The 19,331-nt window shown below is 67.9% G+C and overlaps 4 protein-coding genes across 11 annotated transcripts; 1 reads left to right on the plus strand and 3 right to left on the minus strand.

Annotated features, from left to right (window-relative positions):
* Positions 1–716: 716 nt before the first annotated feature.
* Positions 717–6,136, plus strand: PRRT3 (proline rich transmembrane protein 3). Its single transcript, XM_032121101.1, is given in 8 exon segments — positions 717–788; positions 1,266–1,549; positions 2,217–2,296; positions 2,299–2,390; positions 2,392–2,478; positions 2,480–3,593; positions 3,680–3,820; positions 4,243–6,136. Coding segments are annotated over 8 exon segments (3,609 nt in total). The 3' UTR covers positions 5,982–6,136.
* A 74-nt stretch (positions 6,137–6,210) lies between these two features.
* On the minus strand, positions 6,211–9,399 carry CRELD1 (cysteine rich with EGF like domains 1). Of its 2 annotated transcripts, none has more exons than XM_032121265.1 (10): positions 9,211–9,399; positions 8,661–8,743; positions 8,474–8,584; positions 8,309–8,400; positions 8,029–8,205; positions 7,844–7,939; positions 7,672–7,755; positions 7,464–7,559; positions 7,239–7,382; positions 6,211–6,741 (listed from the first exon to the last, which is right to left on the minus strand). In XM_032121265.1, exons 1-10 carry the CDS (start codon positions 9,391–9,393, stop codon positions 6,737–6,739), a joined length of 1,071 nt encoding a protein of 356 aa, XP_031977156.1. In that variant the 5' UTR covers positions 9,394–9,399; the 3' UTR covers positions 6,211–6,736. The 2 variants fall into 2 exon arrangements, with proteins under 2 accessions (XP_031977156.1, XP_031977155.1); XM_032121264.1 differs by having other exon boundaries at positions 6,211–7,128.
* Positions 9,400–10,062: 663 nt separating this feature from the next.
* IL17RC (interleukin 17 receptor C) lies at positions 10,063–15,309 on the minus strand. Of its 7 annotated transcripts, none has more exons than XM_032121252.1 (17): positions 14,283–15,305; positions 14,188–14,209; positions 13,730–14,103; positions 13,436–13,547; positions 13,325–13,369; positions 13,027–13,166; positions 12,772–12,834; positions 12,579–12,633; positions 12,296–12,480; positions 12,156–12,206; positions 12,027–12,072; positions 11,806–11,918; positions 11,630–11,698; positions 11,500–11,557; positions 11,272–11,400; positions 11,158–11,196; positions 10,063–10,693 (listed from the first exon to the last, which is right to left on the minus strand). In XM_032121252.1, the coding sequence occupies exons 1-17, from the start codon at positions 14,955–14,957 to the stop codon at positions 10,086–10,088; spliced, it is 2,784 nt and encodes a 927-aa protein (XP_031977143.1). In that variant the 5' UTR covers positions 14,958–15,305; the 3' UTR covers positions 10,063–10,085. The 7 variants fall into 7 exon arrangements, 5 of the variants coding, with proteins under 5 accessions (XP_031977143.1, XP_031977144.1, XP_031977147.1 ...); XM_032121253.1 differs by having other exon boundaries at positions 12,772–12,831; positions 14,283–15,304; XM_032121256.1 differs by having other exon boundaries at positions 11,272–11,367; positions 12,772–12,831; positions 14,283–15,301.
* Positions 15,309–19,279, minus strand: IL17RE (interleukin 17 receptor E). Its single transcript, XM_032121257.1, is given in 17 exon segments — positions 15,309–15,935; positions 16,123–16,224; positions 16,300–16,351; positions 16,428–16,496; positions 16,568–16,716; positions 16,834–16,879; positions 16,983–17,030; positions 17,184–17,371; positions 17,453–17,519; positions 17,619–17,687; positions 17,768–17,907; positions 17,979–18,102; positions 18,179–18,285; positions 18,383–18,538; positions 19,015–19,030; positions 19,111–19,222; positions 19,224–19,279. Coding segments are annotated over 17 exon segments (2,094 nt in total). The 5' UTR covers positions 19,265–19,279; the 3' UTR covers positions 15,309–15,327.
* Positions 19,280–19,331: the final 52 nt, after the last annotated feature.

The raw sequence follows: 19,331 nt of genomic DNA on the forward strand, positions 1-19,331 counted from the left end.
CAGCCAAGAAGGACTGTGGAGGGCACAGGGCAGAACCATAAAACACACACAGTGGTCAGAAAAAAAAGCAAAGTTGGGATCCAGGCTGTCTGGGGCAATTTTCTCTGAAACTGGAGTTTTGGAGATTTCTTGGGGGAAAACCCAGGAGAAAGGGGACAACAGTGATCAAAAGCCTGTGACACCTAGGTGGCCATGGGCACAGGGGCTGAGAGAACTGGTTGCATCCTCCACCCAGCATTCCCGGCTGTGCAGGCAGCAAGCAGGTGGCTGCTGCAGCAGCACAGAGCAGGGGGCTCAGCTTTTCATCTGCCAGTGAGTCACTTGGCAGAGGAGGAAACCTCTGACAGCACCGAGGATGTGGAGGTGGCTGCTGTGCCTCTGCCTTGTGCTAAAGGTGCTCCAATGACTGTGGTATATAGGGAACAGCCAGCTCCCTTCCCACAGTCCCACTGCACACTCAGCACTGCGGCTGCACCATCCTCAGGATGAGACCCTCCGGCTGCGGTGGTGCCCAGTGCTGGCAGTGCCTGGTGCAGTGCAGGATCACCTCCACTCTCCCCCTGTGCGCCCTCCTCAGCACTAATCCCCAGACTAGCTGCCTGCCCTGCCTGCTTTCTGGGGCCCAGTGTGCCGGCATTGCCCAAATTCCTGGACCCTGCATTCAGCTGGCTGCCACAGCCTCCTGATCCCACAGAGGAGTGGATCAGGGACCAGAAATGCCCCATGCACTGGTGGTGAACACAGCACCCCGGGAATGGACAGGTGGCAGGAAGCAGGAGGGGGGCACTGTATGCTGCCGCCAGCACACAGGTGCTGTCATGGGGACCTGAGGTGCCACATGTCCCTGCTGGCCTGGCGAGAGAAGAGCAATGGTGATGACAGGACTTTGCCAAGGCTCTGGCGACTCAAGCACGGGTGAGGTGTAGGCAGTGAGGAGCAGGGATGCAGGCAGGGAGCTGGAGTGCAGGTGTCACCACGCAGGATGGAGTCCTGAGCTGGTGTGACTTTGTGGCGCCGTGGCCGTACCATTGCCAGCCCAAGCCCTGGCAGGATGGGCAGTTTTCCAGCCGGACAATTAAGCAGATTAACTAATTACCTGAACCTTGGCAGGATCCCACAGCCCAGCGGCTGCCAAGGCGCTATATATCCATGCCAGGCGGTTGGGAGACAAGTGTGGGGCAGGTTTGGGGTAGGGCCCCCCCAGACCTTCCTCAGGACCCTGCTAGTGGGTCCGACAGCCCCCTCTCCCCGCCTATCCCTGGCAGCAGCGGGATCAGCCTCGGCCACAGCCTGCTGCCACCGCGCTGCTCGCTCCGGGCAACCCTGCCCACCCCGCGGGCAGCATACCCCCTCCGCCGCCCCGCCGTGTCCTGCCCCGCGGGAACCTGCCCTGGTGCCCCTCCGGAATCCACGTCCCAGAGGATCTGCGCCACGGGCAACCCGTCCCCGGGAGTCCACCCCAGCTGAGCCCCGCGGACCCGCCCGTGCCCGGCCCTGCGGGTCCCGTCCCGGCGGCGGCCCCGGCCGTGCCCCGCGCCCCCCCCTCCCGGTGCGGGCGGGCTCCCGCGCGGGTGCCCGCGGCTCGGGGCGGCGCGTGACCGGCTGCCGCCGCCGCCCGCTCCGCCGCAGAGCCCGGCCCGCGCAGCGGCACCGGCACCGGCACCGGCAGGTCAGCGCGGGGGGCTGCGGCTCCCGGGGCAACAGCACTGGGGCCGCCAGTGCTGCGGCGGGCGGCGGGAGGGGGCTGGCGGCACCGCGGCCCGCGCACCGAGCGGCGGAGCCGGCCCGGCGCGCTGCGGGCGGGGTCGGCGTGATGCGGCGGCCGCACCGTTCCCGCTCTGGTCCCGCACTGGCCGCGGCCCGACTCCGCAGCGCAGCCCCGCCGGTAACCCGCACCGAACGGCGGGGCCGCCGCCGCAGCACCCTGGCGGTCCCGGCCCCGTTCCCGGCCCGGCGGGTCTGAGCCGTGCGTGCGGCGGCAGCGCGGGGCACCGGGCCGGGCATCCCGCCGGGATGCGGCCGGGACGCACCAAGGTGAACGGTGGGCGGCGGAGAGGGGCCGCCGGCGGCGGGGACATCGGGAGAGGACACTGGGGATGGAGAACCGGGGAGGGGACACCGGGAGGGACACCAGGATTGAGCACCGGGGAGGGGACACTGGGGATCGAGCACTAGGAAAGGGACACCGTGAATGCTGGGGGTCGGGACCATTAAAGCACCAAGGACCACCCACACCGGAGACACCGGGATGGGGAGCACCAGGGAGCACTGAGAAGGGAAGACTGGGAATGGGGCCACGGGGATGGGGACAGCTGGGAACAGAGCCCAGGGCTGCCCGGGAAGGGACAGCCAAGCCACTGTCTCTGTCACTGGGCAGTGGGTGGCCAAGGGCACAGCAGCCTCACGGCCAGTTGCGCGAGTTGCCTGGGCAGCTGCCGTGGATCCTGGCTCACCAGACCCCCATCCCCACAGGGCCGACTCCGTACTCACCATGGCTGCTGCACAGCTCGTCACCTGGGGGATGCTCCTGGCCACCGGGGTCCCTGCCAAGGCCCAGGGGGTGCTGCCAGCAGGGCTGTCCTTAGGTGGGGACCCCTTGCACAGCCCTGCCTGGGGACAGCAGTGGCCAGGCCCATCCCCCACCTGGGAGGCATCGGGGGAGCCGAGCGGTGCCGGGGCCCCAAGCAGTGAGCGCTGGGGGATCAACAACCCCGTGCACTGGTCCCCACCGCTGCAGGTGGGGGATGGCACCAGGGCACCCCTGGAGATGGAAACCACTATGACAGGCGCTGATACCAAGGTCTGGAGGGATGGCAGCACAGCCCTGGCTGTGACAGAGGAGCCGCTTGTTGCCTGGCAAGGACAGGAGGCTGCAGGCCAGGACAGCTCCCTGCCCCACGGCTCTGCACTGAGGACACCGGGCCCTGAGGTGCCCACGGACAGTGGGGCAGACTCTCCAGGGCGACCCTGGGCAGGGCAGGACCTGTCCCTGTCCAGGCAGAGTGTCTCCAAGACAGTCGGCACCCCCAGCCCTCAGCCAACCATGTCCACCATTGCCTTGAACCCCATGCTGGTGGCGGGGATGAGAACAGCAGATGCTCACACAGAGGGATACACAGCGGCAGAGGGACACACAGGGGCCCCGGGCCTCTCTCAGGATGAGCAACTCACTTCAGCCAGCAGCCAGTCGGTCCCACTGGGCACAGACGCTGTCTCCGATCCCACAGGCACGGGGCCAGCATCGGGTCCCCATGCCAGCCCTGGCTCTGCGCAGCCGGTGGGCAGCTGGGGAGACACGGGAGGGCCCCCCAGCCCCTCCCCGGCTCTGCCCAGCTCTGGCCCACGGCTGCGCCACACAACCCCGTCCTGGCGGCTGGCTGAGCCCTGGACTCGAGTGCTCCCGTCCCACCAGCGCAGCACCCGGAGGGCCCCACTCAGCCACGCCACCACCAGCCCTGGGGATGCAGCCCCTCTCATGGACCCTGGGACGACGGGGCAGCGGGGACCCCAGCCCACCCCAGAGTCTGTCCTCAGCACCGGCCCTGCGCCACCCCCCGCCTCCAGCACGGCCACCCCCGGCACCCCGAGCAGAGGTAGGAGCCAGAGCAGTGCGGGGGGACCCCTTGGTGGGGGCCAAGCCCCCGCAAGTGTCAGCGCCCTGCTCTGCTCTCTCTCGCAGGGCTGCTGCCCGAGGAGGACGTCGGCTCCCCACAGCAGGTCCGGGGCGCCGTGGGCCCTGTGAGCGTCCCAAATGCCACCAAGACGACCCCACAGCCAACGGCACATCCCACCACGGGGACGCTCGAGACAAGGCACCCAGGTGATACAGGGCTGCGTCCAAGTGCATCCGTTCTGCAGATGCTGTGGAAGCCGATCCCTGGGGCGTCGGGGCTGGTGGGGGGATGGCAGCTATCTTGGGCTGCCCAGCCGGGACACAGTGACACCTTCAATCAGGATTGCACCTGACAACGGCCTTAATCTACTCCTGCCCGCAGGGATTAGCGCTAAATGCTCGGTGGGTGGGGGCTTCCCCAAGGGGGTGGGGGACGTGACCGGGGATGTGCCACCCCCTGCACTGCGCGTCCTGACAGAGAACCCCGGGAGGCACCGGTGGGCATAGCCCCTGCCAGCACAGGGCATCCCCCGCTGTAGTGTTGGGGTGCCACAGCTGATGCATCCCAGTGTGGGGTACAGGTGTGGGCCCCCACTCCCCCCGACCGTTCCCGTCCTTCCTACCTGCAGACACGCCAGGGACGCAGACCCCAGCCTCCAGCACTGCGACCCCCTCGGCCACGTGGCGACGGGCAGGGATGACGCCTCAGCCAGCCCCCCGAGATCCATCATCGCCGCAGCCACAGCCCAGCCGTGCCCCCCCGGCGGCGGGGGCCAACGCGACCGGGCTGCGCTGGGCCGAGCTGCAGCACCAGCTGGGCTTCTCCTGGGAGGCCCATGTCTATGGAGTGGCTGCCGTCTTCCTGCTGCTGGCGCTGGGCTGCCTGGCGGGGTTGGCTGGGACAGCCATTCTGCGGCCCCCACACCTGCGCCACGTTGTGGGGGCTCACGGACTGCTGCTGGCCGCCTGTCTGCTGCGGGCCACCTTCCTGCTGCTGGATCCCTATGGGGCACTGGGCCGCCTGCCCGCCCCGGCCCTGCTGATGCTCAGCACAGCCCCTCTCCCCCTGCTGCTCGCCGCCTATGCCCTCCTGCTCCAGCGGCTGCAGCGCCTGGCCCAGCTTCAGCTGCTGCCAGCCCGGCTGCAGGGGCTGCCAGCGCTGGGGGCTGTTGCTGCCCTGCAGACTACAGTGATGGGGGCCGCCGACCTGCTGCCGCCGCGCCTGGGCCTCACCGCCGCGCTGGGGCTGCAGGCGCTGGGCTGCGTGGCGGGGGCTCTGCTGCTGCTGGGGGGGCTCTGGGGGTGCTGGCGGGTGCTGCGGGCGCCCTGCGAGGGGCCGGGGCCGCAGCCGGGGGCGCGGGCGCTTCTGGCGGCAGCGGTGGCGGGGCTGCCGGTCTGCGGGCTGCACCTCTACAGCGCTGTGTGGCTGCGAGGGGTCCTGGGCGCCCCCGGGCGCTTCTCCCGGCCCAGCTGGGCGGCACAGCTCTGGCTGCGGATCGGCGAGCTGGGCACGGCCCTGGCGCTGCTGGCGGCCGCCGCCGAGCCCGTGTGCGGCCGGTGCCGCCGCCAGAGCCCCGCCGGCCACTCCTGCTGGGCCAAGGCACTGCGGTACTTCTTCGCCGGCCGCAAAGCTGAAGCGCCCGAATACCCCAACAACTGCTACGACTGGGCCGGTGGCAGCACCGGTGGCACCGGTGTGGAGCGGACACCTGCCAATGACATCTCCAAGAGCCTCATCCGCAACCCGGCGGAGCAGCTGCCCCTGCGGGCTCTGAAGGACAGCAACGAGGCCTGGGCAGCTGGCACCGGGATGCCGGGGCTCAGCCCCAAGTGCCCCAACATGTTGGCCGCCCGCTCCTGCGCCGCCTTTGAGCAGGGCTCATCCCCTTCGCTGGGGGAGCTGATCTTCCGCCCGCCGTCCCCCATCGACCTGCGCCGCAGCATCGATCAGGCGCTCTGCCGCCGCCACCTCCTGCACGACGGCCTCTTCGGCCGGCCCCGCCGCGGCTCCGGCTCCTCACTGCACGGCTCCCCCGCCCCTGACAAGACCCCCCGCTTGGGGCGCATGGTGCGGTGCAGCTCGCTCACGGAGCTGCCCGGCCCCTGCCAGCCCCCCGGCACCGTCACTGTCACCGTCACCGCCTCAGCCAGCTCGCTGGAGAGCAGCTCACTGAAGATCAGCTGGAACCCCTGGCGCCATGGGCTGTCCTCGCCCGACAGCCTGCCCCTGGACGAGGCGCCCAGCCGGGCCCCGCTCCTGGTGCCCGCTGGAGCCCCCGGCTGGGAGCGCGAGGCTCCCCGCGCCTTCCCAGCCCTTGGCAAGGCGGTGGACTCCCGCAGCCTCTCCAGCGACACCATTGAGCTCTGAGCCCACGACAGGCAGAGACTGGGGGCGCAGGAGGACAATGAGCCCAGTGTGAGGGTGCGGGGGGTCTGATCCTGTGCCCCTGTAGGGCCGGGCAGGGGCCGGTTCCATTTGTGCCAAACGAGAGAAATAAAGAGTTTATGCTGGGAGGAGACGGTCCTGTTGGCATGTGAAAGCGGTGGTGGGCAGCAGCACCCCCAATCCCTGCCAGTTCCCACCCTGAGCAGCCAAGCTGGGTGTGCAGAACTTTATTTCCTGAGATATGGACACACAGACAGATGGGCACACCCCGACGAACAAACCACGGACAAATGCAACGGCCACACTCATGCATCCAGCAGGGCCCCCTCACCAGCACAGCACCCTGCCAGTGGCAAGGGGCCCCTGGCCCCCCAGCCTGGGAGGGGAGATGGGCTCTGCCCAGGGAGGTGGGGAAGAGGGGTGGGATGGGGGGGGCAGCTCTCCCAGCCCCACAGCTCAGGGCATGGGGGGACCCAGCCCCCCACTCCCCCACAGGGAATGGCCTCATGGGAGGGGAGTCCTATAGGGCCAGAAGCCCCAGGCTGGGTGCAGATAGCAGGATCACCCCCTCACCTGCCCCACCATCCCCTCACCTGTCACGATGCCAGGCCTCTCCTCCAGAGCACGAGGAGCTGGGGGCAGCATGCTGTGCCCCCCACATGATGCTGCACTGCCTGGCATCACCTCTCCAGCCAGAGGGGGCTGTGTGGGAGCCCCCAGGGTCAGGTACTCCTGGTTCATTCTGCAGGGACAGGGAAAACGAGACCCTATGCTAAGGGGGGGCTGGGGGGCGCATGCAAGGCACAGCATCGTGTGCAGGATGCGGCCTTGGCAGCCAGCCCTGCTTGGGGGAGGCCCTGCACCCCAAGCTGAGCCTGCCCCTCCGCTTGTGTCCAGCAGCTCCAGAGCTATCTGCCCTTCATGAAGCCATCGAGGACACGGTCACTGCGGTCAGAGAGCCAGTAGCCAGCCATAGCAGCCACAGCGCCAATGAAGATGGCTGTGAAGACCATGTCACCCTTGGCAGCCAGCGTGGCGAGGGCACAGATCATCACACCAAAGAACATCTGCTGCAGCACCACCACCTCATCATCAGTCACGTCATCAAAGAAGCCCTTTTCTGGGGCATCTGCATGGACAACACTCGTGGGAGGGCACAGCTGAGCAGCAAGAGCCCCCCACTGTGTCCCACTCCCCCTGCCGAATGCCCATGTTCCCCTACATTGCATTAGGCCATACCAGGGGGCTTGTCCTCAACGCACTGCCCATCTCGGCGGATGTGGCCTCGGGCACAGACACAGCGGTAGCTGCCCTCTGTGTTCTCACACACTTCCTGCACCCCTGTGCACACCGGCTCCTCGGCACTGGCACACTCATCCACGTCTGGGGGGAAGAAGAGCTCAGCCAGGGCTTGGGCAGTGAGGAGGGGACAGTATGGCCCCCCAGTCCACGGGAGGCACTCACCCAGGCACTTGGCTCCATCCCGCCAGTAGCCCTTGTTGCATTTCTTGCAGCGAGCCGGCCCAGCACCCATGCAGCCGATGCAAGCCGTGGAGCAGTCTGCCTCAGGGAAAGGAGCCAGGGCTGCTGCTGGAGCTCCTTCCCAGCCCAGCCAGGGTTGGCCCAAGCAGGGAAGAGCCACCTGCACGAAAACCCCCCACCTCCCTCTGACCTCGGCACTCGTAGGAGCCCTCTGTGTTGACGCAGTACTGGTTGGCTCGGCAATGCGCCATCTCTGTGCCACACTCATCTATGTCTGCAGGAGAGATGGGGATGGCCCCACTGAGCCTTGGCTCTGGGGACGCAGCCCTCACAGCCCCGAGCTCTCCCCGGCCTTCACTCACCAATGCAGCGGTGCTCGTGCAGCACCCAGCCCCTCTTGCAGCGAAGGCAGCTGGAGTCCTCAGGCCCCGTGCAGCGCCCGCATGCCTGGTAGCACTCTGCGGGCAGGAAGGGCAGGTGTGGACACAGGCAGGGGGGAGCTGTCTGTACCCAGGGCCTGGGCAGCACCGGGAGAACCCTCACCTACCAGCACACACGAGGTGGCTCTTGTTCCGCGAGGCCTCGTAGTAGCCGTCACCGCACTCGGCACAGAAGGGGCCGCCGTAGCCTGGGCTGCAGACGCAGAGGCCGGTGCCGTGGCGTGTGCCGTCACCATCGCATCGCCCGTTGCCACTGCAGGGCTGCCGGGGCCCACCGGCACAGGCTGCACAGGGAGAGACCAGCCGGCTGGCAGCCGGGGCGGGGGGCAGCAGCCAGGGAAGCCCCTCCAGCCCTGCCAGCACCCCGCTCATCCCACAGTTACTCACACCGGCAGTCTGGGCCATAGGTGCCGGGCGGGCAGCAAAGCATCAGCCTGTCCACACACAGCCATTGGAAAAAGTCAGGGTGCTGCTGCCGCCTGGGGAAGGGGAGATACAGCACTCAGTCCTCTGCCATCCCCTGTGCCCCCATGTCCCTGTTCCAAGACTCACTCATGGAACCACCACTGCTCCACATGCTCCTCACTCCGCTCCAGCAGTTGGTGGCAGGCGAAGTCTGAGGGGGCACAGACACCCTCCAGCACCTCCAGCAGACGGGTCTCACTGCAGGAGCATGAGCCAGTGTGAGACGTCTTCTAGGGCAGCTGGGCTCCCCCAGCCCCTCGTTGGGGTCACTTACCTGTGCTGGTACTTGGACAGCTTCTCCTCCTCCCAGGCTGTGTTACCCCCACCAAAGCCCTCATGCTCTGTCCTCTCCAGGCCCTGGGTGCATGGCGGAGTGGCAGTGCAGGCATGGGACCCCCCCAACAGCACCTCTACCCGTAGGCTCCCACCAGACACGTCACTTCCAGGGACCTGCCACCCTCTCCCCTCCCCAGACCCCAGTCACTGTGTCCCTGGAAATGCTGTAGGAGTGCCTCCACTTCACCACTGTCCCCCCCAAGCCACCCCTCTACCGGGCTCTGTCACCACCCTTACCCACCCGGCCTGTGATGCTTCTGGGCCCCCCACCCACATCACCCCACCCAGGACCCCCTTAGGCCCTGCTCACTGTCACCTCCAGGCCGTGTCCCCCTTGTCTCCCACCCGTGGGTCCCCCCGGTCACTGTCCCCTCGCCCCCAGCTCCCCCCCAGCAGCGCCTGTGTCACCCCACACCCCTCGGTGCCATTCCCCCCCGTGTGCCCCCTCGCCGTGGCCCCCATCATTCCTGTGCTCCCCCGCCCCGCACCCTGCTGAAGCTGTCGGCGAGGCCGCGGCAGGCTCGGCACGGCTCGGCCCCGTCGCGGTGGGGTTCGGGGTCGGCGTGAACCGCCAGCAGGACTCCCCCGAGAAGGGCGGCCCCCAGGAGGGCCCCCCCCAGCCCGGGCCCCCTGCTCCGGGGCGCCCGCGGCAGCAGCGGCAGCGGCCCCATCGTCCGCCCGCCCCGCCCGCACCACGTGGGCCGCGCCCGCTGACTCAGCGCCCGCCGCCCCCGCCAATGGCCGCGCGCGGCCGCCGCCAGCCCTCCTCTCCCAGCCAATCCGCGCCGCCCGCTGGGCCCGCCCACCCGCGCCTTAAAGGGGCCGCGGCCAAGGGCCCCCGGCTGAGGTTGCGCGGATGGGCCGCGGCCGGTGACTCCGTACGGAGGGGGGCCGGCTGCCGGGAGCACACCGGCCCAGTGCCCGCCTGGCCTGGGCGGGGCCCGCAAACATTCCCCCCAATCCCCAGCCAAACCAGGCCGGTTGACCTCCCCTCCCATCCAGTCAAACTGGTCCAGTTCCCTCTCACTGTACCCAAATCTGCCCAGTTCCCCCTCATCTCACCCTAAACCGGTCCAATTTCTTCTCACACTTTCCCCCAAACGATCTCAGTTGCCAATCATCCCCCGTGAGCTAGTCCAGTTCCCCGAATTCGTCCAGTTCCCCATTCACCCTCCAACCAACCAAACCCCCTTCCTCTTCACGCCCCAAACAGCCCAGCCCCCTTCCTGTCCCCATCCCCCTATACCTCCCCAACACCCCTCTCCACGTCATCCGAGTCCACCCCATTACCCCTTCCCAGCCCATCCCAGTCCCTGCTGGACTCAGAGCTGGACTCACACTCAGCAAAAGCAATGTCACCCCTTTATTCCCCCACTGCCCGCTGCAGAGCCTCGGCCACCGCTGCCACGTATGGCTCCGGCCACCGGCCCCGCCGCCGAGCTGGGCCTGCCAGTGCCTGCAAGAACCCCTCCATCCCGCTGGGCAGCGCAAAGGCAGGGGCTGCCCGCAGCGCTGGGGGCACCGCCGGCACCAAGGCCTCCAGCCGAGCCACCACATAGCGCCCGTGGGCCACCGCCAGCCCTGGCATGGCACAGGACAGAGCCGCCGCAAACACCTCGCAGGGTGCCACGGTGGGGACATCATCGGGGCCAGGATTGTGCCGGGGCCCAAGGCTGCTTTCAGCAGCCCCGGACTCTGGCACAACCTTGGCCCCAGTGTCCCACTGGTGTGCAGCAGCCACGGCCGCCGGAGAGAGGAGGAGGATGATGGTGTCGCTGTCACGCAGTGCCCGGTGGTGCTGGGCATGCAGCCAGGGCAGTGGCCCCAAAGTCGCTACCCCGCTGCCACCCCCCGGTGCTGCCACCACTGTGAGCCCCAGTGAGTGCAGAGCTGCCATCAAGGCACACGCTGCCCGCTCCGCCACCGGCTCTGCTGCGTGCACCAGCAGTGCCCGCCGGCCTTGCAGCGGACCTGAGGGGGGGGATCATCAGTGTCTGCATCCCCCTAGGCACCCTGCACCCATCCTATGGCGGGAGGCACGCCGGGAAGCACCCACGATGGGGGAGACCATCCCCTGCCTCTGTCGCCCAAGCTCTGCAGCACCCCCTGTACCCAAGCTAAAGAACTGCCACAATGGGAAGCAGCTGAGACCACCACTGATGTGGGATCCTTCCCCTTGTCAGTCCCCCAATCCCCTTGCCGAACCCTTTACCCATCCTAAGGGACAGACATGGTGGGAGGCAGATTGCAGCCTGCCTCCCACCCCCCAGAGGGTTCTCGTCCTCTTCTGTTTCCCTAGACCCCTACCTACCCCGTTGGGCAGGCAAACATGAAGTAGGCCTGGTGGGGGACCACCTCGCTCTGCCCGCTGACCCCTCTGGGAGAGGCATAGACTGCCCACTCCCACCGAAGTCCCAGGCTCAGCCCACACTCACCCTTAGAGCCATAGCCAGCCCTCAGGGATTTCAGCCATCCTGTGGAGAGGAGAGGCAGTGAGGTCCCAGGAGGGGTCCCAGGCCAGGCACAGCCCGCAGAAGTGCACCACTCACCTTTCATGTCCTCCTTCTTCATCAAGAGCAGCAGTAGGAGACAGGCAGCCCCCAGTAGCACCCCCATCCACACCAGTGCCCAGTGGGTACGCAGGTCTGCAGGGCAGGATCTGCATCCACCGAGGGTCCCTGGCACCCAGCAAGGGTCTCCAGTGGCTCCACAGGAGGATCCCCTCCCTCAGCCCTCCATTATCCCTCCTCTCTCCCACTGTGGCTGTCGACACTCACACTTGTGCAGGGGACAGGCCCAGAGCGCAACACCAGTGCTGTTCTCAGGGTGCCACAGCTGTGGGGGACACAAGGACGTGTCAGACACTGTCCAGTCCCTATCCACTGCCCGCTGGCTGCTCACACTGACCTGCTGGCACTGCCCCACTGCCACGTCCTGCTGCAGATCCTGCTCCAGCAGCCCAGGGTGCCCTGCTCCCTGCAACAACACGCAGGTCAGACAGCGGTGCCACCACTGCCAGACACAGGGGTCCCTGTGCCACCAGTGCCACTGATGCTAGGACATGGGGGTCCCCTCCCCTTTACCGTGCTGGTGAAGCTGGCAAGGGGTGTGCAGGCACCCCTCTCCACAGCACACAGTGAGGCATTCCCCCTGTGTTCCAGCAGCAGGAGGTCATCGGGGCGGCCGGGCAGCGCTCCTGGGAATGTGCCAGGGGGCTGGGGAGGTGGCGAGGGGAGGCCAAGGAGGGCTCCCTGCCAGCTGGACCCACAGGCTGCCCCTGCCCTCCCACCCCAGCAGTACTCACGGTCCTGCAGGCACTGGGTCAGCCGGACCTGCCCACCGCTCCACACCTGCCCCAGAGAGTGGATTAACAGTGCCTGGGGGTGATGTGGGGCTGCCCGTGGGACAGCTGTGGGGCAGAGTGGTGTCCTACCTGCACGCAGAGGTTGGGGTGTGGCCGCAGCCCTCCAAACTCCTGGGGTCCCTGTGAGTGGAAGGGATGCTCCGTAACTGTCACCACCATCCTTCACAAAGCTCGCAGTACCCCACAGAGCCCCACTGAGCCCCACTCACCTGCCCCCTGGCAGGCTGCTGCAGGCCAGGAAGGGGTTGGCAGGGCCCAGAGGGCACCGGCTGCCAGCAGGGCACCAGCTCAGCCAGGAGGTCACAGGGGGCTGAGAGGGAGCAGGTGAGCACCTGCCCCTCAATGTGCAGGACCAGCTGGCTCTGTGCCCACAGTCGCTCCCAGGCCTCAGCATCTGCAGAGGCACCAGGAGTGGGGTGTCACCCCATGTGGTGTCCCCTTAGGTCCCCCTGTGTCCCAGCCCCCTACAGCCCAGTCTCAGAGTGAAGGTACCATGAGAAAAGGGGCACATGGTGGCCCGCAGGGGGTCCTGGGTTTCCGGCCAGACCTGGGAGTGAGGAGAGAGACAAGAAAAGTATCCATGCTGTGGCTGGCCCCCTTGGGACATCAGAGGGAGATATATAGAGCTTGGAGTCCCTCTTTAGTGGCATCCTGCCACCCCTGCGGTGCCCAGTTGGATGCCCACCTGCAGGCAGAGGCAGGGCAGCACCTCATCGGCGGGCAGGACATAGCTCATGGGACTGCTCTGCTACCAGCAACCAGACGTGGGTCACCCCGTGGCAAATCGCCACCAGCAGGGTCACCCAGGGGGATCCGCTCCCAGGGGACCCTCTCCCAGCACACCGCCTATAACACAGACACAGCTTCTCGGGAAGGAGGAGGGGGGCAGCAACCAGAAAACAGACAGGGTGGGGGTTCAGGGAACAGGGTCCATACTCACCGCGGTCACTGCACGCCCTGGCCCACTGGTGCCGTGGCTATTGTTGTGGTAGAGCCGGAGCGTGTAGCTGTGCCCCGCTGCAGCCCCCTGCACCTCCACAACCACCTCCTTCTGCCCCGGGGAGACCCACAGCCTGGGCACTGTATCAGAGGCAGTTCAGGCCACCCAGCTGCTGACACTGCCTGCCCAGCACCACGGCACAAGGCACGGCACGCCCAGGGTCACTCTCACCCCAGGTATCCACTGCCCAGCTCTCCCCGGGGGATGCAAACTAAGGCGGGGTGACACTAGCACCTACCTTGACACTGGGGGACAGCGGCCTGTGCTGCGGGCCACGAACAGTCTGTGGGGACAGGGAATCAGTGGGCAGGGGGGCTGGGGCCACTGCAGGGGATCTGCTGGGGCTCACCTGGCACCCGCTGCTGCTGGCTCAGCCTCTGCCGGCCCCGTGAGTTCGTGTATGCTGTGACGTGGAGTACAGAGCCCAGCGGTGCCTCGAAGCACCGGAAGATCACCCAACCCTGGGCAGGAAAACCACCACCCCACTGCGGTGAGGCACCGGCACCACCAGCACCCACCTCCCTGAGGCACGGGAACAGGACCACCGTGCCACAGGGATGCGCTGGTGCCAGTGCCCACATCCCTGGTGCCCAGGGACTGACAGTGCTGGGACACACATTCCCAGTGCCCTGCATCTACATACCACGGTTCGGCTACGCAGCGTAGGGCCCAAGGGTGCCCAGACCTCCACGGCCACACAGCGGGATGAGGCGTACGCGTGCCCAGAGAGCAGCAGCAGCCCAGTGATATTGGGCTGGGATGAGGTGGCTCCAGTCGCTGGTGGCCGCTGTCCCCCATCACCGCTATCCTCTGTCCCAGGGGTGCCTGGCAGCACGGAGCGGCGGGGCTCGGTGGCGGTGCTGGCGGCAGGTGGCAAGGCCAGGCGCACGCGTGCCTCCAGGCAGGGCACGCAGGCCGTGGGCTTGGTGCAGCGCAGTGCCGGCTCCAGCCGCAGACGAGCCGGGGCCAGCCCGTGCCTGGGCCCCGGGGGCTCTGTCCCGCACAGCACATCGGTGTCTGGGGGGACAGAGAGGGCGGCATGGGGGTGGGGTGCCCATGTCCTGGGTGGGGCGGGGACCATGGCATGGTGATGGCACTTACCCAAGAGGCGGCAGGTGAGGCCCTGGGGGAGGCAGGGGTGAGGCCGGTGGTGGTGCCAGGTGCCTGACGCCTGCGTGCTGGTGACACCAACTCACCTGGGAGCAGGCCAGGGTATCGCGGGGGTCCCCACGGCCACCCGTCGACCCCACCACCAGCACCAGCAGAAGCTGCCCCAGTGCGTGCATGGTGGGGCCGGGGCCTTGGGGTGCCCCGGCCCCACGCCGGCTACTCCCCAACAGCCCCTCTCCTGGCTCCACGGGCCCCGCCGCCGCCGACGGCTCCCGCTTCCTGCTCTGATCCCGGACACCCGGGTCCTTGCGTGGCGTCAGCAACCGCCCTGGGGTGGGGCCTCCTGCTCCCGCACCGACCACGGAGGGCTCCGTGCCCCGCCACCCCTGGGAGGGCTTGGGGCCCCACAGGGACGAGTTGGCTCCATAGCACGGGCACGGTGCCAGGCTGGCCCCAGGCAGCCACAGCGGCTGTGGGACACGGTGTGGCAACCGTGCCGGTACAGGCTGTGCCCAGCCGGGTGCGTCCTCTTGCCCCTCTGTGCAGCAGAGGAGCACTGGGCAGCCCTCAACCCTCCAAGGCACCAACAAATCCCTCGTGGTACACCAGAGAGACAACAGGGCAGGGTAAAATGACACCTTTATTGCTCCCACCCCAGACCAAGTCCTGCTGGCAATGTCGAGGCAAAGAGCAGGGCCAGGCTGTGCCCAGCACCAGCCCTCTAGCCACCTGTGCCTGGGCAGGGCAGGGAGCCTCCCCATCTCTCAGCTTCTTCCTGCACCACCCCAACGGCTCGCTTGGCTGTGGCGTCCAAAGGGGCTTCTACGGGCTCTCCTCTAGAGCAGGTCCCTGTATGGGAATAAAGCTGCCCCTTTTCCGGACAGCATCTCCACTCCTGGCCACAGATGACCAGCTGGATGCTTGGTCCAGCCCCTGCAGCACACTCCATGACTGAGGCCAGTCCTGCTTGGACCCCCGCGGCCCTTCCCGGGGCACCCTTGGGTACCCCTCCTGCCGCCGCAGTGGGCACACGCTCACCTGAGCCTTGCCTCTTCCTGGCAGAGCCCCTGCCCTCACCGGGGGCTGCGCCCAGCCCTGCAGCCATGCCCAGCTCAGGCCCAGCCCGGGTACTCAGGTGCCAGCAGCTGCCCCGGGGGGCCGGTGCAGGGGGCTGCCCTCCCCAGCCCCCACCTCCAGCAGCCGATGCAGGAGCCCCCCCGCCCTGCCCCGCCGGCAGCGGCGAGGGGCTGGGGGGCTGCCCCGCAGGGCACCCAGCAGACCGGGCAGCTGTCGGGGCAGGCGGTAGGTGGGCAGGGGCCGGAGGGGTCGGGGGACATCGCGGGGGCTGCAGAGCCGGCTGAAGTATGCCAGGACCCACCCGCCGCCGCCACCCACCGCCCCTAGCTCCCCATGCAGGCAGGCCATGGCTGCCCCAAAGATGTCATGGGCATCCCCGGGCATCCTGTCGGCCATCCCGACCTGCCACCGATGAAAGAGCCGGGCACTGCCCCGGCTCCAGAGAAGGAGGACAGTGCCACGCTGGCGGCCCACGCGTCCCCGCTGGGCGTAGAGCCAGGGCAGGGCGCCCGCCTGTCCCAAGCCACCCGCTTCCCACAGGTCCAGGCGCACGTCGCAGCCCAGCCCTGCGCGCAGCCGCTCGGCCAGGGCACACACCAGCCCCAGGTGCTCCTCTGAGTCTGGTGAGTACAGCAGCAGCACGGGGCGCCCGCCAGGGACACCTACAGGATGGAGGGGACAGCAGTGACAGCTCAGCTCCGTGTCCTACTGGCATCGCCTGGGGACATCCTGGCATTCAACAGCATGCACCATCCACCACCCTGGGGCCCGTGCAGCCCAGGAACTGGCACCTCCTGGCACTCCAGCCCCTCTTGCCATCCCTCCTGCAGCCCCCCAGGTGCTCCTCACCATCATCTGGCCTCCAGGCACCACGGCAGTTGAGGAGCAGCACAGTCACCACTAGTCCCAGTGCCAGCACCAGCCCCAGCAGCCCAAAGTGCCTGTGGGAGACTGGGAGAGGGGCAGTAAATGGGGTGTCTGCCCATTTCCACTGCCCCCTGAGTCCTCTCCAGGACCCCCTCTCACCGTCGGGACAGAGCAGCTGCTTCCGAGCAAAATGCACGTCTGAGCGCCATACCTGGGGAGGGGCTGGGTAAGAGCGGGACCATGTTGGGTCCCCCATAGCATAGACACCAGCTCAGGGGTCACCTTACCAGCACGCAGCTGCCCAGGACCTGCACCGGCAGCAGCAGCGCCAGCTCCCCTGGAGCAGAGCCCTCTGGCTGCAAAGCACAAGGGCAGGGTCAGTGCGGGTGTGTCCCCACCATGTCCCTCCCAGCCCCGCACCACTCACCTGTGTGACGGTGTAGAGTGGGGCCTCGGGTTCACACTGCCCACCCCGGCGCTGGCACAGGGCTGCGCTGAAGGCTGCAGGGATGCGGGAGGTGAGGCGCAGGCGCAGCTGGAGCCCCAAGACACTCACTGAGACATTCCAGGCAGTCTCTGCAGCCACCAGAGAGAGAGAGGAGGTTGCAGGATGCCCAATAGGATGAGTGGTGCAAGGGACCCCAGGGCAGGACTGTGCTTAGCCCAGGGCTGCCTTCTGCCCCTAGGGCTCACCTGGCTGGTGGGGACACTCCACGTGGCTGCTGTTCTTGTAGGAGAACTGAGGGGAGGTGAGATCAACAAAGGGCAGGGTGAGCTGCCCTCACTGACCACAGTCCCCCAGCCCCTTCTGAGGTGGTGCTCACCCACCCACAGGAGCTTACTCGGAAGCAGAGCTGGGGGTGCACATCCACCTTGTCCAGTATGTACACCTGGAACAAATGGAGTGTGTCACTCTGACCCACATAGCCCACAGGCACCCCAGTGCCCACCCATTGTCCTAGAGAGACCCTGAGATCCAGTGGATGCCCCATCCGGTGGCAGGGTCCCACATCCTGTGACACCTCAAGATCAGGAGCCCTCACCTGCTCATCCTCACTGGCTGTAGAATTGGGGATGTCGTGACAGGGTGCAGCCTCATCTGCTGCCTCCCTCCAGCAGAGGGTGGCCCGTGGGCTCAGGGGGCAGCTGGCACTCAGCACCATCACCATCTGGTCCTTGCTGCTGGTGCTGTAGTCATGGAAGCGCACCGAGGACCACAGCTCGGGACCATCTGTGGGGCGCCGCATCAGTGGGGTGGGGAGACACCGAGAAACAGCCCTGGAACTCGGCTCCCTTCCCCCCAGGCACTCACAGGCATCTGGCCGGTCATGGAAGGGGCAGTGTTTGCTCCGTGGGCTGTCGTGGTGGGAGTAGGAGGCCTGGGGCAGCAGAGCAGGATGGTCAGGGCAGGATATGCCCCCACCCCTCCTGTGAGGGCAGACAATGAGGCTCTGGTGGCTTCAGGGTGGGCAACCCACCTCAATGCATAGGCAGGGCACCAGGAACTCATACGGCAGTGAGATGTGGTGGCCTCCTGGCACCAGCACCTGCAACACGGAGGGAGCATCAGCTGGCAGGGAGTGTGTCCCCCAGTCTGGGATGAGGCTGTCGGGGGCAGAGCCGTTACCTGCTGGTGGAAGGGCCGGGGCAGCTCCTCACACTCCAGGGCCAGCTGGTGGCACAGCCGCACCATGAGGGCAGGACCCTCGGGCACCCACACCTCAATGGCCCGCACCTCAGGGACCCACGCATGGGTAAAGACAGGCCCTACAGAGCAGGCAGGGGGTCAGCTGGCACCGGTGTCCCACCAGGACACCTCCCAAGCCCTTCAGTCTCACCGGGTGGCTCAGCGGTGACCAGATGGCGGCAGCTTAGGGCCAAGCCCCGGTCTGGGATGGTGCGGAGGGAGACAAGGACTTGCCGCCCGCTCTCTGCCGGGAAGCAATCGAACTGCACCTGCCACTGCGGGGAGCAGGGTGTCAGTGGGGGTATCCCAGGCCTTGCTGATCCCCGGCTCCACCGCCCACCCGAGACTCACCGCTGAGCTGCCCAACGCCCGGCGTCGCTGCCAAACCTGCAGCCAGCCAGCCCGGTTGGAGCCCAGCTCCCGGAAGGTGAGCTGCAGTCCCCGGACACCGCCGAGCTCTGCGAGAAACCGGCGTGGGGTGCTGATACGGGTGAGGGGACGGGGTGTGTCCCCCGCCGCTGCGGGGATGCCCGGCCCCGCCACTCCCGCCCGTACCTGAGGTGGGGAGGGCCAGGCGCACCCGCAGGCAGGGCTGGCAGGGCTGCGCGGGCAGGCACAGCCGGGCACGGCTCAGCGACAGGGCGGGCGGCTCCAGCGGCGGCCCAGGGCGGGACGGGCGGCGGCAGCGGGGGCGGCTCAGCGTCCTGTCGGCTGCAGGGGGAGAGCAGAAGGGGGGCGGCCGTGCGCCGGGGGTCCCGCAGGCAGCAGGAGCCCTGGGGACTGGGAGTGCTTGGAAGGGAGAGAGCCCCGGGGAGTCCCGGGGAGGTGTACTCGGAAGAGAGGTGCCCCGGGGATTCAAAGTCCTGGCAAACCGAGAACCTCGATGATTCGGAGTCGTCGGAAGCGGGAATCCCTGGGGACCGCGAGTCCTCGGAAACGGGGAGCCCCGGGGATCCGGAGTCTTTGGAAGTGGGGAGCCCCGCGGGCCAGGAAGTCTCGGGGATCGGGAGTCCTCGGAAGCGGGGAGCTCAGTGCCCCGGAAACCGGGAGAGCCCCCCCCCCCACCCCGTCCTCCAGGACCCAGTAGCCGCGGACGGGGAAAGCCCCACCATCCCGCCGCACCCTGGAGCTGGTACCGCCGGGCAGGAGCAGCCCCGCGCTGATAGCCCTGCCCCGCCGCTACTCACCGGTGGCCCGGCACTCCTGCAAGCAAAGAGACGGGGGTGAGCGCGCCGCCGCCCACCTCCCATCTTCCCCCGCCACCTCCTTTCCCCGGCGCTCACGAAGTTGGCGGAGACCCGGAGGCGGGTCACGACGGCCCCGGTCCCGGTCGGTGGCAGCAGCAACAGCAGCGCGGCGACAGCGGCGAGCAGCAGCGGGCACCCCATGACCGAGCGCCGCCGCTCCCCGCCCCGCCCCGGGCCGGCCCCGCCGCATTCCTCCACCGGCACGTGCGGCCCCGCCGCCCCCCCCACCCCGCTGCCAAGCGGCGCTTCCTGCGGCG

This window comes from Corvus moneduloides, chromosome 11, assembly GCF_009650955.1.
Source record: "Corvus moneduloides isolate bCorMon1 chromosome 11, bCorMon1.pri, whole genome shotgun sequence".
Lineage (NCBI taxonomy): Eukaryota > Metazoa > Chordata > Aves > Passeriformes > Corvidae > Corvus > Corvus moneduloides.

Excerpts from the sequence above, each read along its gene's own strand:
- CRELD1 (XM_032121264.1), bottom strand. The coding sequence starts at position 9,393 with ATGGGGCCGCTGCCGCTGCTGCCGCGGGCGCCCCGGAGCAGGGGGCCC. Across the intron at positions 8,585-8,660 it reads CTGTCCAAGTACCAGCACAG|TGAGACCCGTCTGCTGGAGG; the intron begins GTAAGTGACCCC and ends ATGCTCCTGCAG. Across the intron at positions 7,756-7,843 it reads GCACGAGCACCGCTGCATTG|ACATAGATGAGTGTGGCACA; the intron begins GTGAGTGAAGGC and ends TCTCTCCTGCAG.
- IL17RC (XM_032121252.1), bottom strand. The coding sequence starts at position 14,957 with ATGGGGAGGCTCCCTGCCCTGCCCAGGCACAGGTGGCTAGAGGGCTGG. Across the intron at positions 12,481-12,578 it reads CATGTGCCCCTTTTCTCATG|ATGCTGAGGCCTGGGAGCGA; the intron begins GTACCTTCACTC and ends GTGCCTCTGCAG. Across the intron at positions 11,919-12,026 it reads GACCCAGTGCCTGCAGGACC|GAGCGCTGCCCGGCCGCCCC; the intron begins GTGAGTACTGCT and ends GCACATTCCCAG.